This window comes from Periplaneta americana, chromosome 5, assembly GCF_040183065.1.
Source record: "Periplaneta americana isolate PAMFEO1 chromosome 5, P.americana_PAMFEO1_priV1, whole genome shotgun sequence".
NCBI lineage: Eukaryota > Metazoa > Arthropoda > Insecta > Blattodea > Blattidae > Periplaneta > Periplaneta americana.
In genome coordinates this window covers 20,511,394-20,529,376 of record NC_091121.1, presented here as the reverse complement: position 1 = coordinate 20,529,376, position 17,983 = coordinate 20,511,394, and the positions used below count along the sequence as shown (strand labels likewise).

At 37.5% G+C, this 17,983-nt stretch overlaps 1 protein-coding gene across 4 annotated transcripts in view; it reads left to right on the top strand.

Moving 5' to 3' along the window:
• Positions 1-17,983, top strand: part of Pli (E3 ubiquitin-protein ligase pellino) — a 513,023-nt gene that overhangs the window by 252,262 nt on the left and 242,778 nt on the right. For all 4 annotated transcript variants that reach the window (XM_069825471.1, XM_069825470.1, XM_069825469.1 and 1 more), the window contains exon 2: positions 5,376-5,477. In XM_069825471.1, coding sequence (XP_069681572.1) covers positions 5,376-5,477 — 102 coding nt within the window. The remainder of the gene's footprint in view (positions 1-5,375; positions 5,478-17,983) is intronic.

Genomic DNA, 17,983 nt, shown 5'->3' with positions numbered 1-17,983 from the left:
AACAGGAGGCGTCAGATTTACTGTTGTTAACAGAGCGGGAAAGTGCATTGAACTGTTGAAATGTATTGATAACGTGTAAATAAGCAATAAAATTAATCAAGTCATTTATCTTTCCTTCTTGTCATTTGTAAGGCTTGTTATGCGTAACATTCAAGCAACTGTATTTGCACACGCATTGAAAATTGGACACATGTTTATATGAACTTTTAATACTCAGAAAAGTTCATACTGTCACCCCCTAAAATATTTATTCTTCATCCTGAATCACCCTATATATATATATATATATATATATATATATATATATATATATTTATTTATTTGAGAAAGTGTACACGTGGAACCAATCTATGCGTTCGTAGACGAACTAATGGCTTACGGAACATAAATTTATAACGTTTATGCCAAACTGATGTAGAGAATGTTAGGTATATAGTTATAATAATTAATAACCAATTTTTTTTTTTTTTTTTTTTTTTAGTAGTTTGTTTTACGACGCTTTATCAACATCTCAGGTTATTTAGCGTCTGAATGAGATGAAGGTGATAATGCCGGTGAAATGAGTCCGGGGTCCAGCACCGAAAGTTACCCAGCATTTGCTCATATTGGGTTGAGGGAAAACCTCGGAAAAACCTCAACTAAGTAACTTGCCCCGACTGGGAATCGAACCCGGGCCACCTGGTTTCGCGGCCAGACGCGCTGACCGTTACTCCACAGGTGTGGACACCAATTTCGTGTGTTAAAATAAAAATTAAATAGTAAATGACCTATTTGACTGGTTTCGGCTTCGTGCCAGCGATCTTCAGGAGGATGTGTTGTGGGTGATTTTTGTGTGTCTGTACTCGTATATGTCACACTAATCTAATGTGTTTAATTTCTGATTTTTCGTTTGGATTTGTAGAATTTCCATGTAAATGAGAAGTGATAGGCACATCACGTGACTCAATCACACAAGTTGCAAATACTTTGGCTTCTGAACGCCATATATGTACGTTATTACTGTTCGAATCATCCTATCGTAAGTCGTACAAACATTTTCGTGACTTCATTAGACAAGAGTATGAATTCTATGTAGGCCTATTACGAAGTTTCCCTCCAACACACTTCTAAATTAGGGTCGTCGTCACATTCTATGAATTATGAGTTTTAATTATTGGTCTTGTCCTTCACAAATGCGACATCCATTGTGACAGAAAAATACCATTGTCACATGTTTGAGAGGACTTTGCTGTCGGTGGGTACTCCAAATTGTTTAGTAATATATATTTCTTCATTACTGTAACATTCGTATCTGAGATTAAATAAAGTACAATTTGTGTGGGATCCTGGGGTCGCGAAGAGGATGATGCTCTGGCCAAGAAAGGAGTTCAAACTGCTCCCACTGGACCAGAGCTTTACATTGTCTTCCATATAAGTAGTGCTGGACTTCGAGAACTGAAGGATGTTCATATGAAAATACGAAGGCTAGGCATGAAGAAGCAGTCACGGATGGACACGTGCTAATTCCTCATTCAACGACCACGAACTGGCTCTTAATATTTAACAGATGGGGTACAAATATGGTGACAGTACTGAATCATTACTGTTGTTTAAGAGTCATCACGCACCATTTAGATTCAGTAGCTAAAGTTGAGCCTCTTACTATATATCAGGATGCTTTTGATGTGGCCAGCGTTGTTTAGGTCTTCCCGTATCTCTGCGTCCTTTACTTTGATATTGGAATGCCTTCTTTGGTAAACGTATTGATTTCATTCTTTGCAGATCTAATCAGTTTCTTTGATACGTTTGAATACTCGTATTTTCTGCTATATTTGACAATTTAATTTCTCTCCAATGTCTTTGTTATCGAGTCTGCTTAAACCTAAATGCAGATGTAAAAATCCAATTTGGACTGTTTGTAGTTTGGATTTATATTTGGAATACAGGATCCAGCTTTCACTTCTACTTCGCATATTTCAGAGAAACATTTGATACCGTATTATGCAATCGTTATTTTGTATCTGTGGACATCTGTTTTCCAAAATGTCGTTTGTACTTTTTTATCTCCTAATTATTTATATCTGAGAATAGGTACCGTATGCTTAAGAAGTATTCTTTAAATCTTGAGTGTCATAAACGGTCCCATGTGTAGGCTCACCTTCACATTCTGCTGCAGTATAGAATGGATGTTGGTGCAAACTATCTTCTAAAGGTGCGCACAGTGATCCAATTTTTTTTTGGCTCCGGTGCTTCAGACCAAAATTAGGTCGCCCTAAGTGAGTGTCGTTTTAGATTCTTATTGAATTTCATTTATTTTATGTTTTCGTTAGAGCGCATCTATGTTTTGTGAGAAATCTCAACTCTGTTGATGTTCGTTTAAATGCTTAATATCGATTCAATAGCTATCATAAAAGCTCCAAACATGCAGATGGTTGCATAATTGAAGGGATGGGGTAAACTAACGCTAACCCTCCCTTTTTTTAAGCTAAGTGTAGAAATACAACGGTAAAAATAGGGCTACAGCAAGCTAAAAAAAATTAAGAATTCAGTGAGAACAGATGATAGCAGAATCATACTCTTCAATTCTTAACTTCATTTTGCCTGTTGCAGGTTTACCGTTGTACTTATATACTTAGCTTTAAAAATCTAATGATTTGGGTTGCCGTTATTTTTCTCCATACCCTTCAATTCTAGAAGTCCTTGTGAAGTAGAAATGAAAGATATCAAATCAAAATATTGAATTTAGGAACTTGCTTCATGTCATAACATTAACATTGATTTCAGTGAATTTTTCTTCCCAGACGGCTTTAGATATTAAGAGGTCATAGAACTGGAATGGATTTGCATACCGCTGATATGAGTACCTTGCACGTCGATGGCTAAGAAGTGATAACTCGTATCTACAAAAGGGCCATTTAGTTTAACAACATTATAATTTAGAATAGCTACGTTATTATTCCATGTATTGTGGGTCCCTATCACCACGGCATGGCGCGTCCTCAAGTTGCGGATCGAGGAGACAGCCTCCAGATATGGAGGGTAGCTGTGAATATATTGAATAAGCAGTCGCGGACAGCCGATGAGGGGTGGTCCTCCAGCTTGGGGGTTGGGCGAAGGGCTAACAACCCATCACCGTAAAAAAAAACTTAAAAAAATTGGACAGTTAAGTAATATTTTGCCCTCGAATAGAAGATCTTGCAAAGCAGAAACATAAATAAAAAGTTTATCTATTTTGAGTGTAATTTTTTTATAAGACAGTTTTCTGATTCACCTGCAAATTCACAGGTACAAGGTATCACTTATTAGTCATCGACGTGCAATTCTATGAAGAATTATGGGGAAAGCCATATGTGGAATTATTGCACATCATTACCTCAACTTGTTTGTGTACATTTTTTTTTCGAGCATTCAACGGCGCGTGGCAGCATCTCGACCTTTACATTGCACATACGTATGAGGAAGTAGCATATTCTATGTATATTGTATGCGTATCTGGTCTTATTTCAATGTCAGGGTTGCATAACTAATCATGCAGACTCTTTTCGCGTCATTGCAGTATATCCTGCTTCCTTGTCTTCTCAGAACTGAACTCTCACGAACTGTGATCTTGTTTATATCGTGTTTCTTTTTATTTCTTTACTTTGGGTCTTTGTTCACTTGTGTAGGAATTACACCGTAGTATAATAATCTTAAGACTGAGATAGTATCTAGATAGTTGTAAATACGATATGACGAAACATTTGTGGCTTTAGATTCCAGGCAAAGTAACATTCTTCTTTACGTGACTTCCTTATTTGGTTATTACTGAATATTACATCTGCTTCTCGAGAATTCTATTGCGTAGTTGTAATCTTCCATCATATAGCTTGAAGCGTTTTGCTGGTAATTTTGCTTGTATCACGTACACCTGGTAGTGTGACCAGCAACCATACTCCTTCATTAAATTCGGATGTAGACTCACCGTTAGTTTGAACGGCTGATACCACGTCAGTCAGTGTTTCAGACCCGGGTTAAAATTCTGACTGGATAAAAGCTGTAACTAGTAGAGAACAAAGACGAGTTAAGATACATTGCAAGCGTATTCTCGTTTCGCAGAATCTATACCATAGTAGCATAAACAAAACGTAGTAATAGGGTGGAAAGATTTTCTTGGAACTTTCTATTCTCCACCTTCGAAAGAGCCGTCACATTGATCGTACAGCCACTACCATAATTTGAAGAATTACGCGTTTTAGTACTTAGAAAATCGCTCTGGGCTTCCGAAGTCTAAAGGTAGGCGCCCACTCACTGGAACGGATTCGTTCGTCGCGTTCGGATTTTTGTTTGCATTATTTTAAATGGAGCATCGCCCACTTTGGCCGTATCGCCTCTGTCCGCATGACCAGATTCTGGCCAGAGAATTCTAAATGAATCTCCATATGGACCAAGATAGAAATAAGGAATGTCATGAAAATTGTATCGATTACAAGGCCTCCAATCGCGGTAATATTGAAGATATAAATGAATGGATGACGCGAAGCTTAATTTGTTAGATGAATATTCGGTAGAACAGAAAAATATCAGTAGCAGCATCAGTCCGCCTTTTCGATTCATAATGGCATTTGGAAAAATCATCTTTGCGTACACGCATCGTTGTCCTTCAGGTTTCTAACTCATTTTGCTGGCCAATTTTGACGTTCAGTATTAAGATATTTTCATTACATTAATTTTTTGCCTCGTCTCTTACAATCTATTAAGAAATAAGCAATACATATTTTGAATAATTTCGAGGAAAAAATTGTTCCGGGACCAAGTATCGAACCCGGGACCTTTGGTTTAACGTACCAACGCTCTACCAACTGAGCTACCCGGGAACTCTACCAGACACCGATCCAATTTTTCCTTCTACATCCACAGATCTCAAAGTGGGCTGACAACCGTCAAGCAACCAACGTTGAGTGCACACTAACTCTGTGTGACTTAAATTGTGGTTTTCTGTTAACGAACAGTGACGTGTATTATGCAAATCAAGCTTTCAGGTATAACTCCCTGTAAAGTTGATTTGAATAATTTCGAGGAAAAATTGTTTCGGGGCCAGGTATCGAACCCGGGACCTTTGGTTTAACGTACCAACGCTCTACCAATTGAGCTACCCGGGAACTCTACCAGACACTGATCCCGGGACAATTTTTCCTCGAAATTATTCAAATCAACTTTACAGGGAGTTATACCTGAAAGCTTGATTTGCACAATACATATTTTATTTTACCAACATACTATATATTTCATTTCTGAAAATAATTCCAGCAATTAGTCTCAGAAATCTCATCTCATCTCTGTAGTATTGCTCACGTTATTTTTGCTTGTAATGGTTATGATTTTGACGTACTAATTTTCTTTTCTGTTTTTTTCTGCAGATCGGATGGCACCGAATCACCCCTATTGGAAGAACATGAGGAGTCAAGTCCAGCAGATAAACCTAAGCAGATCACAAAATATGGAGAGCTTACAATCCTAGGGTAAGTAACATACTCCCTAGAATAATGTGGAAAATCGTAAATGTTTGTTTCCTACGTACATTCAGATTGCAAGTACACACCAGTCTACTGAAGCAGAGTTTAAAAGAGTTTGTAATTCTTTTTATTTTATTTAATGCTAGGAGTTACGGTGTTTTTTCGGGGGAAAACGAACTTCAGATAAATTCTCAGAAGATTGAGTGTTGAGTAACGGGAGCTAGAGAGTTTTAGAGATTCTTATTAAATGGGATTTCTTTACTGAAAGAAGAATAGAGTAACTGGAGACTAACGATAAATATGGAGAAAACTATGGCAATTGGAACTGAACAAGGAAATGATTTATTTTTGAAAGAAAATGGAAAAATAGATTTGATTAAAGGATGTGATGGATTCAAATATTAAGGAACTAAAATTACTAATGATGGTCGGATCGAAACTGAAATTAGAGCAAGAATTGTAAAAGGAAGATCAATGATAGAAAGATTAAACGGAATCCCATGGGGCAAACAAATCTTTAAAACAGCAAAAATAAACATGTACAAACTATTTAGATTGGAGTGTGACAACATATGGAGCAGAAGTGTGGTATAACATTCAAAATTTAAATCTAAATTAGAATTCACAGAAATGGATTTTCTCAGATCTGCTCGATGTTCAGAATTGAATAGTGTATGAAGTGAAGAAATAAGGAGAACAATGGAATATCAAAATGATTTATTTGACTATATTCCTAATAAACATTTAACCTGGTACGTCCATTTTCGGAAGATGGAGGAGGATAGACTGCCAAGACATGTTGGAATGGATCCCTGAAGGCAGGGGGAAGATGGGAAAGCCATGGACTATATGAATGGAGGAGATTGATAGAACTATGTAACGTAAGGAATTGGCAGAAGGAAACTGGGAAGATAGGACAGAATGGAGAAGAAAAATTTGGGCAATGAAAGATGCTTAAGCATCGTTAACCTGTTATATATAATCCACAGGTTATATTCAAAATAGAGTACGCTTGGATGTTGTCGCAATTTCTTGACGACACTTTCCTTAAGATGGATTGGAAGAGGCCGGCCCTGTGCATGACTTCACGAGCGTCTCTCCGATCGCCTTATCTGGATTTCTTTTGAGGTGAGGTAAAGCTTATGGAACATCTGGCACTCTACCAAGTGTCCTTATGTAAAAATGGAATCAGAGCTGTGGAAGAATTATCATGAGAAATTCGTAAGAATTCCTTTCTGCGCATTAGAATACCAAATGTAGTCTACATCAAGGAAAATATTTCTATTTTCCTTGTTCTGCATTACGCGAGTCACGAAGAGAGTACATGTTGAAGTCCATGAAAGTGAAGTGAACTTGATATATTGCCCGTTAATGCATTGTAGTTATAATTCTGTATTGTATCACTGCCCATGTCGAAGAAAGTAATCTTTGGATGAATCAGATTATTCTCGCACGCAGATTAATTAGGCAGACTAGAACAGAACTAAAACAGGTTGATAATCTGTCAAAAAAGAATCAGTCGTATGATGTAGGGATACAGAGATTTTGGGTCGGTTTATCAAGAAAAATACGAATGAACAGAGAGATTGCTCTGTAACGAGATACGAGAGTCCGTTTGATGCTTTGTTGGGTGATGAAAAGAGAGAATTATAATTGAAGGGTTCAGAGTCATAGTGGGCCAAGCGCCATTTATTAAAAACGGAGAAAGCAAGTGAATACCATAATTTAATGAAGATTGACATATTTAGTTTTAACATGTATACTTTATATTACTTGCTATATGTTTCCATTGAATTATGGTAAAAACTTCATTTTAACCCATGTTTACTACGGTTTTAATAAATGGCGCTTGGCCCACTATGGTTTTGAACCCTTCAGTTTCCTAAAGTAGGGTGTGAAAATTCAACCTGATTTAAAGAAAACTGCAAGTGTATGCACATTGTTTTTAATTTTCAATTAATTTGAGCGGAAATGCATTATTTCTCTGGATGAGACCTGCAATAATTATACTCACAAGCAAACGTTCTGATGGGGGCAGATAAAAAAGTTAATTTTTTTTCTTCCATCATGTTAATGTCAAAAGAAGTGCTTATACAAATTTTGGCCACTCGACCGCAATTGGCCGTTCAGAAAGTGATTTTACCTGGGGCCGTTTATAGAAAAAAGCACAATTGCTTAGAAATATTTATTGAAACAGATACAGTACTGGTTGCGGTATTTGTCAACATTTCCTCCACTGGAATTGAGACATTTGTCATACCACAGAATCAACTTTTGTGTCGTAGAAGTCAGCCGCCTCAGATCGGAACCAGCGTTTGACTGCGTCTGCACCTCTCACTGTCGATCCCATGATATGAGAGATGTCTCAATTCCGATGGAAAATATGTTTAAAAATAACTCGACGATTGCTGTGTCCGTTCCAATAAATTTGTCCATGAAATTGTGTTTTTTTTTCTGTTAGCGGCCCCTGACGAACTTATTTTTTTACGGCCGTCGTAATTGCGGTCGAGTGGCCAAAATTTGTATAAGCACTTCTTTTGACATTAACATAGTGGAAGAAAAAAGTTTAACTTTTTTATTTGCCCCCGTCAGAACATTTGTCAGTCGTCGTTAGATTCAAGTACACACGACAGACACATTGCTTTCTTGCCTCACCGTCCATCTCTTCTGATATGCCTAGTTCGAGATCAGAGCGGGAGAGCGGTGTTCACCGCTCGCCGAAACGGAGAGGAAGATCAAAGACGTTTTATAGTTTAGGAAGATATGTCAGAATGACATAGACTTGCTATAGGTAGAGGAGAGGGGAAACGACCACTCAGTTATCTAGTGGAGTGCACTGTGTAGGCCTATTCTCAGTAACTGTTTCACGTTGCTTACCTACTGCTATAGTACAGTATGGAGGAATGTAAAAGACGAAACGTAAGATTTAACGATTTACAGCTCGAACTTATTGATCTTCAATGTGACCTAAGGGCTAAAGATCGTTTGAATAATACTGCTAGCCTGGCTGAGTTTTACGAGACTAAACATTAGTAATAATATCCATGACTACACAGGCTGGCTGTGAAAATGATTGCTATGTTTGGCTCAACATTTATATTTGTGAGCAACTGTTTTCTATAATCAACATTAATAATGGCAGACATCGAACAACTGTAACTGATGTTTCATTATGATCAGTAGGCTACTGTTCCTTTCAGCTGCCAACAGCATAAAACCTCCTTTTGATGTACTGATAATTAAAAATATAACAAAATTATATTGTACATTTAAGTAGCTATAGAATTTCTATTACGTATGTAAAATGAATATTTCTTTATTAATTGATAATAGTCCAAGATAGTTTTGCAAACACTGAACGGGAATTCATTTCATAAGCACTCGTAATAGTACTTTCTTTTGTGTATATTTTGTACGAGATCACCCCTTCTTCCAGTCCACCCTATACAGAGCGCAGCTAATATCTGCATTCCGCTCATGAGCTGTGAGCCGGCTCGGAGAGCGCAAACCTTGTGCAGGCCTGTTCTAGATGATACACGAGAGACGAATCGTGTGTTCTTCACGCACTGTGACGGTTACCCCTTCTCTTGCCCAGTGATCGTTGACCTTTCCCATTCAGCAAACGGAGAGGAGTTTGACCTCTTGTCTGGCCGCTGGGCTTCCTTGTGGGTGCAACACATTTCCATCATGTGATGAGTTCAATGAGGGGGTGTGTAGAGGTTGAGTGCGTAGGCATCCTCACATTACGTGCGTGTAAATTAGGCTTTCGTAATACAAGAGGGTGATCATTACGGCCACGCAACGCCTAAGACGTGCAGCTTTAAAATGTTTTTGAAGAAATAAACTATGGGAAATAAGTACTAGAGAAAAAGGACACTGTAAACATCTGTAAGATCAATTCAAAGTTTATATATTCAAACTAATTTTAGAATTGCTTGTGGTGACAAAATTAGTAAACGAATTAGATGGGGCTTTCCTTTATCGTCTGTTTTATTTAATTTTTACCTTGACCATGTCATAATAAATTGGCAAGAACAAATCAAACAATAAATCTAATACATTGACAACACTGCTTTTTGTAGACGATGAAGTGATTATGGCAGCATCATAAAATTCTCTACACCAATTTCTTTATTCTCTGGATTATACCGCTTTAAAATATCAATCAAATCAAACTCCTGTATCTTCTCACGAGGAGCATAGGGCATTCACAAAGTGCCTCCATCGGACCCTATTTGTAGTCAACTTCTTCACTTCGCTCCATGTTTTCCCCTCCCTAGCAATTTCCTCCAAAACTGTTCTCTTCCATGCATTTTTTGGCCTTCCTCTTGTTCTACTACCCTGGAGGTTCCTATCCAATTCCACTTTCGTCTTTTGATTTCTATTGTGATTTCTTTCTGATTTGTTATCTTCCATAGTTCTGAGTTTGTAATTATATCTGGCCATCTAATTTTTAAAATTCTTCGTAAACATCTATTAACAAATGTTTGCAATTTGTGTATAATTTTACTTGTTTTCCATGTCTCACAGCCATATAATAAAACTGATTTCACATTATTGTTAAAATTTTTAAGTTTTGTAGATCTAGATATAATATAAGATTTCCATATTGGGTACAACTGGACAAATGCACTATTTGCATTTTTTATTCGGTTCTTTACATCCTCAAAGGCTCCACCATCCTTGTCAATTATACTACCGAAATATATAAATTCTTGAACAGTATCGATGTTATTATTATTTATTATAACTTTATCTGTCTTTTTACTATTTAGTTTCATTTCTTTAGTTTTCTTTACGTTTACTTTAAAATATATGTGCATGTGTAGTTTACGAGTTGTAGTGAATGTGACTCAATGCATGACGCTTTATAGATCAAGAAGAAAGTGATCGAGGAGCTTGGTATTGTGCAACATTGATCAGGAATATTAATTTTTACAACTAAATAATCACCGCAAAAGAATTTGATACAATCTATGTACGAGTTAATAACAAACCTTTATACTGTGAAAAGATTACAACTGTTGGATCATTACATCGTGGAAACGGATAACGATGAACTACCATTCGTGGCAGACAGATTTCAAATTCAAATTTCAAATTTATTTACAATTTACATTTGAATTGAATACATATGAATAGATACCCGAAATGAGCATAATGCTCGTGCTCGGGTACAGTCCAGTAGTCTACATAATTTTATAGGGTTCAAATAATAATGCTGATGATATAAATAATAGTAATAATAATAATAATAATAATAATAATAGAATAATCGTGACAGAAATGATACAAAGATTGTAATACAAAATAATTCATTAATAATAATAATAATAATAATAATAATAATAATAATAATAATAATAGTGATAAAACAAAAATATTTACAATAATAAAATAAATACTAAGACGGATAAAATAAAATATAAAACCACTAGCGAGAGTTAACACAACTTAAATAAGCTTATAATAACCGGAAAAAATGCCAAACTCGAAAATCAACAGAAAATTTCGTTGTATCGCAGACGACAGCAATCGCCGTATTGACATTGTGTTGTGCATTAATGGTAGTAGTGGGGAGCTGAAAGTCTACGTAACTGCCGTTCTCTTCTAATGTTCTCGTTAAATCATGGGAAGTTAATGCTGAAAAAACAAAATGTCTACGAGTCAAACTGTTCATTATTACCAGGATAAATGCAAATAATAATGAAATATATTAATCGAGTTTCAGTTATAGATCACTCCTTTTGTGCAAGAGGTATCATATTAAAATATTTTATGAATGGCGGGGAAAATATAAATTTCAATAACTTTCTAGTGACAAGATATAGTGACAAGTACAATCAAGTGTATCTGTGGCGATGCTAAGGAATCATTTATTGGAGATATACACTGTTATTAATTAAGAAAATTATCTATTTATATTTATTACAATGTTTTATCTTATAGGGTAGGCCTACATGCATCAGATAAATACAATAAAAATTAGTACCATATATGTAGGATATGTAGGAAGTTAAATAAGGTCTGTAAGTAATATGTATATGGGAAATAGTGAGTAAAATTCTTAGTAAGGTTGACAAAAACGTTAGTTCGCTTTGAAGTAATTACTGTGCATATTACGCCGCGGTTTCTGTTCTTCTGTGACCTGCAGTCTTCTGCTAGTGAGTTAATTCCCAAGACTCCTGATGCCCTCAGCATCCGCCCACTATTCCACTCGCAGTGTAGGACTGCTATCGAACGAGTCAATTCAGAAGACCCGTTTTTGCCCACGTGAGCGCCTGGCATCGAACAAGTACGGCTTTCTTCCAACAAGCCTGCCATACTGGTATAATGTCATTCGTAGCCTACTGGCTAAGCAGAGCAGAAATGATTGATAATAACGACTTCCTACAAAAACAAAAATATTCTAAATAACTTCCCTTCGCTGTTTTCATGTCCTCCAACCGGAAATCCATTTGTCGTGGGAATTCACATGGATGTCGATACGTCAAAGAAACCTCGTGAATCTCGTAGGTGGTATTAGATGTTTGTGGGCATAGCTTTCAGTAATGGAACCTTGTCTGAAACTGATGATCCAAGATGGAGACAAGTGGTTGAAGACATGGTACCAGGTACGTTCGTAGCAAACAGTTTTTATCTTAAATAAATAAATAAATAAATAAAAACACTGACAAGGTTAGTTGGGATTTCATACGTTCCGAGTGCCATACTGCGATTTGTAAAGATCTCAACCCTCAAAAATTGGTCTTAGCATTATATTCGTAATTTGTTGGCTAGAACGTTTGGAAGTCAACCCCGAAAACACAAAGTACCGGTGTATGATTATGTCTCGTGACCAGAACATAGTACGAAATGATAATATAAAAAGTGGAAATTTGTCCTTTGAAAAAGTGTAAAAATTCAAATACCTTGGAGCAACAGTAATAAATATAAATATAATGACATTCGAGAGAGAATTAAACGCAGAATAAATAAGCTATGGGAAATGCCTGCTATTATTCGGTTGAGAAACTTTCATCATCCAGTCTGCTTAAAAAAAAAAAAAAACAAAGTTAGAATTTATAAAACTGTTGTATTACTACCGGTTGTTCTGTATGGTTGCGAAACTGTATGCCTACTCTCACTTTCAGAGAGGAACAAAGGTTAAGGATGTTCGAGAATAAGGTGCTTAGGGAAATATGTGGTGCTAAGAAGGTGAACCTACAAGAGAATAGAGAAAGCTACTCAACGCAGAACTGCACGTATTGTATTCTTCACTAACGTAATCGAAGAGATGAATTCCAAAGTGTCCGAAGTCTTTTTTTAAAGATCTTAACTTGCTTTATTCAGATTTTAATTTATCCTTTTCAATCCAATATATAACTGTGTAAGTTTATTTAACATATTCTTCAAAGTATTGACTTAGTATCTGGGTATGTTTTTTTTTTCAAACGGATCAAATTTATTTTATCAGTTTTCTTATTTTTCTCGTAACTTGTCATTCGAACTTAGGTCAATATGAAATCCACCTCTTCAATTAGGAACATTAAAGCCAGACTTTTGAGATGGGCAGGGCATGTAGCACATATGGGTGAATTTTTTTATTTGTATTTTAGTATGTTATTTTACGACGCTTTATCAGCATCTTAGGTTATTTAGCGTCTGAATGAGATGAAGGTGATAATGCCGGTGAAATGAGTCCGGGGTCCAGCATCGAAAGTTACCCAGCATTTGCTCATGTGGGATTGAGGGAAAACCCCGGAGAAAACCTCAACCAGGTCACTTGCCCGACCGCGAGTCGAACCCGGGCCACCTGGTTAATAGGAGTAGTGGGGAGAGTTCCGGAGTAGAGATAAGAGCGAGCGGTCGGTAAAGGAATGCAGTACAGCTTAACTGCACTGGAAACACAACGCTATACTGCATGCGTGACATCCGATCGCTGTGACTGCAGGCAACAGACTAACTTGAACATCCCTTGGCATAACTTAATGGACTCGCCTGACCCAGGCGCAGATTGCCGGCTACTGTCAGGCCAGACGCGCTAACCGTTACTCCACAGGTGTGGACCGTATGGGTGAATCCAGAAATGCTTATAGAGTGTTGGTTGGAAGACATGAGGGGAAAAATACCTTTGAGGAGGCCGAGACGTAGATGGGAGGATAATATTAAAATGAATTTGAGGGAGGTGGAATATGATGCTAAGGACTGTTCCGTCAGAAAGAACGGATGGATTTCAAACTATCGATACGCAACGAGGAGAGAGATATAGTGAGGGGGACCACGACTGTTGGGTCAGCCATAGAATGCAGTTTCAGTTGAGAACATGGTGTTGGTCTGGTGTACAACGTGCTTTCATCGTAGAGACATTTTTGAAAAATGAAGAGTCTGTGATCGCCACTCAGGACTCATTTCGACATCGGATGTCACGCTAGGATTTCAACTCGGAATACAATTTTGCGGTGGGTGGCTTCATTTCGTATCACAGGTTCAACATTAAAGAAGAACTCACCTGGACGAAATTCTATTGCGCTGAGATTGTCCGAGGCTACGGTAAGATCTCGCGCCCTGCGACTTCTTTCTTTGGGACCATTTGAAGGCGTAAGTTTGTAAACATCGATCACATACACTGGACGAACTGAAGACAGCGATTCGTGAAGAAATCGTGGCAATTGCACCAGCTATGACTGTGAAATTGATGGCGAACATCAGAAAACGCCTCGATGCCTGTATTGAAAGCCAAGGACATCATATGGATAATGTTGTTTTCCATAAATAAACTGCATGTATTGGTGAATATGTTGATAACAATAAATTTTTGATTTGATGAATCTTTACAATTTTCTTGCCATGTGAAATCCATCCGTTCTTTCTGACGCACCCTGTATTAATCTTGCTCAGGATAGGAACCGATGGCGGACTCTTGTGAGGGTGGCAATGAACCTCCGGGTTCTTTGAAAGTTCACTGGAACGTGGGACGTATAAGGTAATGGAAATTTCGAGGTTGATAATATAGAAATAGAATACGTTGGAACTGAAGAAGAATGCAGGACTTATTCATTAGCGACCAATATTTCGAAATTTGAACCTAGAACACATCCCACGCGTTTCTCCCCGTTGCTGGTGATTGATAGAAATGGAGCAAGTGGCTGGGGAGAAGACTCCCGTTCCGCATGCACACCTTGGCAGGCGAGCTACGTATTGACTCGCTGCTGTCGAGTGGGTGGAGCGCATGTAGGCGGTGCCACTTACAGTTGAAACACAAGCCGCTTCTGCTGGTGACAATCGCATGTTACCAACGTAATTTAAGCAAAGGGTGATCCACTTCAGTTGCAGTTCCCAGACGTAAAAAAGCTGCTCGCAGTAGCAATGTTCACGCTTAGATGAAGTTGGTTGGACATTTCGAGTTCGTTGAGAGAAGCGGACTTGAAGTTAACAAGCAAGAAAGAAATGATGACGTTGACGAATTAAATAATCACCCGCATCGCAATTAATTATTTCGCCCATACGAAACAAAAAAATAAACTAAAACAAATCTAAAAAGTTTAAAACAAAGAAGGGGGAGGATCATTTTACTTTCAAATCCCAATTGAATCTGTTTTGCCCCTGCACTATAGCAATTAGGCATCCTGTTATTCAAATGAACTTGTTTTGAACGATATTGTTTGGGGGCATGAAGTGTGTTACGCAGCTGATAGTTTTTTTTATTATTTTATTTGATTATTTTACGACGCTGTATCAACATCTAGGTTAATTAGCGTTTGAATGAAATGAAGGTGATAATGCCGGTGAAATGAGTCCGGAGTCCAGCATCGAAAGTTACCCAGCATTTGCTCGTATTGGGTTGATGGAAAACCCCGGAAAAAACCTCAACCAGGTAACTTGCCCCGACCGGGATTCGAACCCGGGCCACCTGGTTTCGCGGCCAGACGCGCTGACTGTTACTCCACAGGTGTGGACGCTGATAGTAGTAGTCTCTGTTTGTTGAGATACTTCAACTTGTGTTAACCTTGTACAGAATTCCTTCATTCTTTTTTCATTGCTTACTTACTTACTTACTTACTTACTTACTTACTTACTTACTTACTTACTTACTTACTTACTGGCTTTTAAGGAATCCGGAGCTTCATTGCCGCCCTCACGTAAGTCCGCCATTGGTCCCTATTCTGAGCAAGATTAATCCATTCTCTATCATCATATCCCACCTCCCTCAAATCCATTTTAATATTATCTTCCCATCTACGTCTCGGCCTCCCTAAAGGTCTTTTTCCCACCGGCCTTCCAACTAACACTCGATATGCATTTCTGGATTCGCCCATACGTGCTATACCTTATTTTATTTCAAGGAGTGCAGTTCGGTGGCTCCTTTGAACACCCGCTTACAGATTTATGACTTCCTACACAAACAACTCTGACAATTCCGTCCTGTCCCCTCGTCCCAAGATTGCACAGTTGCCACAATCCTGGTGACTATCGAAGTCAGACTGACGGGATTCTTGGAATTCGGAAAAGATACGACAACTTTGCCTCCGCGTGAATTTGAGGGGAGCCTGTCAATTCTTCTGAACGAAGGTTGTGATTGGTTAATAAGAAGAGAAGACAAGATTTCCGTCACAGTAAGGAAGACATTTATTTATGACAACCAATTAGTAGTGGGCAGTAGAAGGTCTGTCGGCAAAGTCCTTTCTATGAAACTGCACTCCATGAAATAAAATAAAGTATACATGCCCTTCCCATCTCAAACGTCTGGATTTAATGTTACTAATGGTGAAGAATACAATGCGTGCAGTTCTGTGTTGTGTACCTTTCTCCATTCTCCTGTAACTTCATTCCTTTCAGCCCCAAATATTTTCCTAAGCACCTTATTCTCAAACACCCTTAACCTATGTTCTTCTCTCAAAGTGAGAGTCCAAGTTCCACAACCATAAAGAACAACCGGTAATATAACTGTTTTATAAATTCTAACTTTCAGATTTTTTGACAGCAGACTGGATGATAAAATGCTTCTCAACCGAATAAGAACAGGCATTTCACATATTTATTCTGCGTTTAATTTCCTCCCGAGTATCATTTATATTTGTTACTGTTGCTCCAAGATATTTGAACTTCTCCACCTCTTCAGAAGATAAATCTCCAATTTTTATATTTCCATTTCGTACAATATTCTGGTCACGAGACATAATCATATACTTTGTCTTTTCGGGATTTACTTCCAAACCTATCTCTTTACTTGCTTCCAGTAAAATGTTTTCATTGCTGCTGTACAATTTTTCTAGTTTAATGGCGTTGTTAAAAGAATGAATGACGATGTGAATTAAAATTTGTAGGATTTTACTGTAAAAACTTGAACCGATTAGCACCTTTATGTAGTGATTTTTATTACGCACACTTTACTCATGAGAACAGTAAAACTTCATTGTTTAAGAGAGGAATGGTTTTGCGAGAGAAAGAATTGTAGCCTGCGTTAATATATTTTTATTATCTTGAACGTAATCTTCCTTACAAGGGAACAAAGCAATTAAAACTTAAATAATGAGATGAACTACAGAATGAAGACGCGAGTAATTGGGAGGAAGGGGTGCTTCGCTTATCTGGGGGGGGAAGCATCGCTATCGTTGTTAAAGTTGTCTGGTTCGTTAATAGAATTTCATGAATATACGTGCTGAAGTGTTGAGCTATTTCGTGTTAGAAATATGCATTGCGAAATAGAAGTGGGCAGTCAACATAAAAACATGTCTTGAAATTCAGGCATTTGTTAAGTGTCACACTTCAGAAGTAATGATGTACTTGCAGCACCACATTTTTGTTATAGGAAAATGTTTTTGAAATCTCTTTGTTAACAGCCGCTCGAGCAGGCAGATCATAAAAGATTGAAAGTAAGTCTGCTCTTGAGGGTGGAACTGCTATGGTTTTGTGGATCACTGGGATGAGAGAACAGATGAACTCTGGGGGTGTGTGTGTTTGTGATTTTTTTTCACGAGTTTAACCGTCAATAATTTATATAATGTACAGCAGCGGTGGCGAAAATGTAATCGTGCGCCGAGCCACTGTGTAACCTGCAACGTGCATAGCACCTATGGAAGGAGGCGGACACCCAAAGGAGAAGTGAAGCAACTGTCTGACTTATTAACGGATTTTCATTTTCCTTACGTCAAGCACTTAAATATAATTTTTGTACAGTACAAGGCTACAACTAATGTTTATTTATTTATTTTTTATTTATTTATTGAACCTGGTAGAGATAAGGCCATCATGCCTTCTCTTCCCCTCTACCAGGGGATTACAACTACAATATAAAGAATACAATTACAATTAATATTGAATTTACAAATACAATAAAAATCAAAGTACGTGTAACGAGGAAAGAAATGAACAATAAATGAAAAATATCACAACCTAAAATTAACTGTCTTCAGAATGTGTCTGCGACAAAGTTTCAAAATCAGGAATTATGTCACTTACTGCCAGTCGTAGTTGATCACGAAGGTATTTGTCTGTCAGTCGTGGTATAAATTTGGTTTTTACTATTTTAA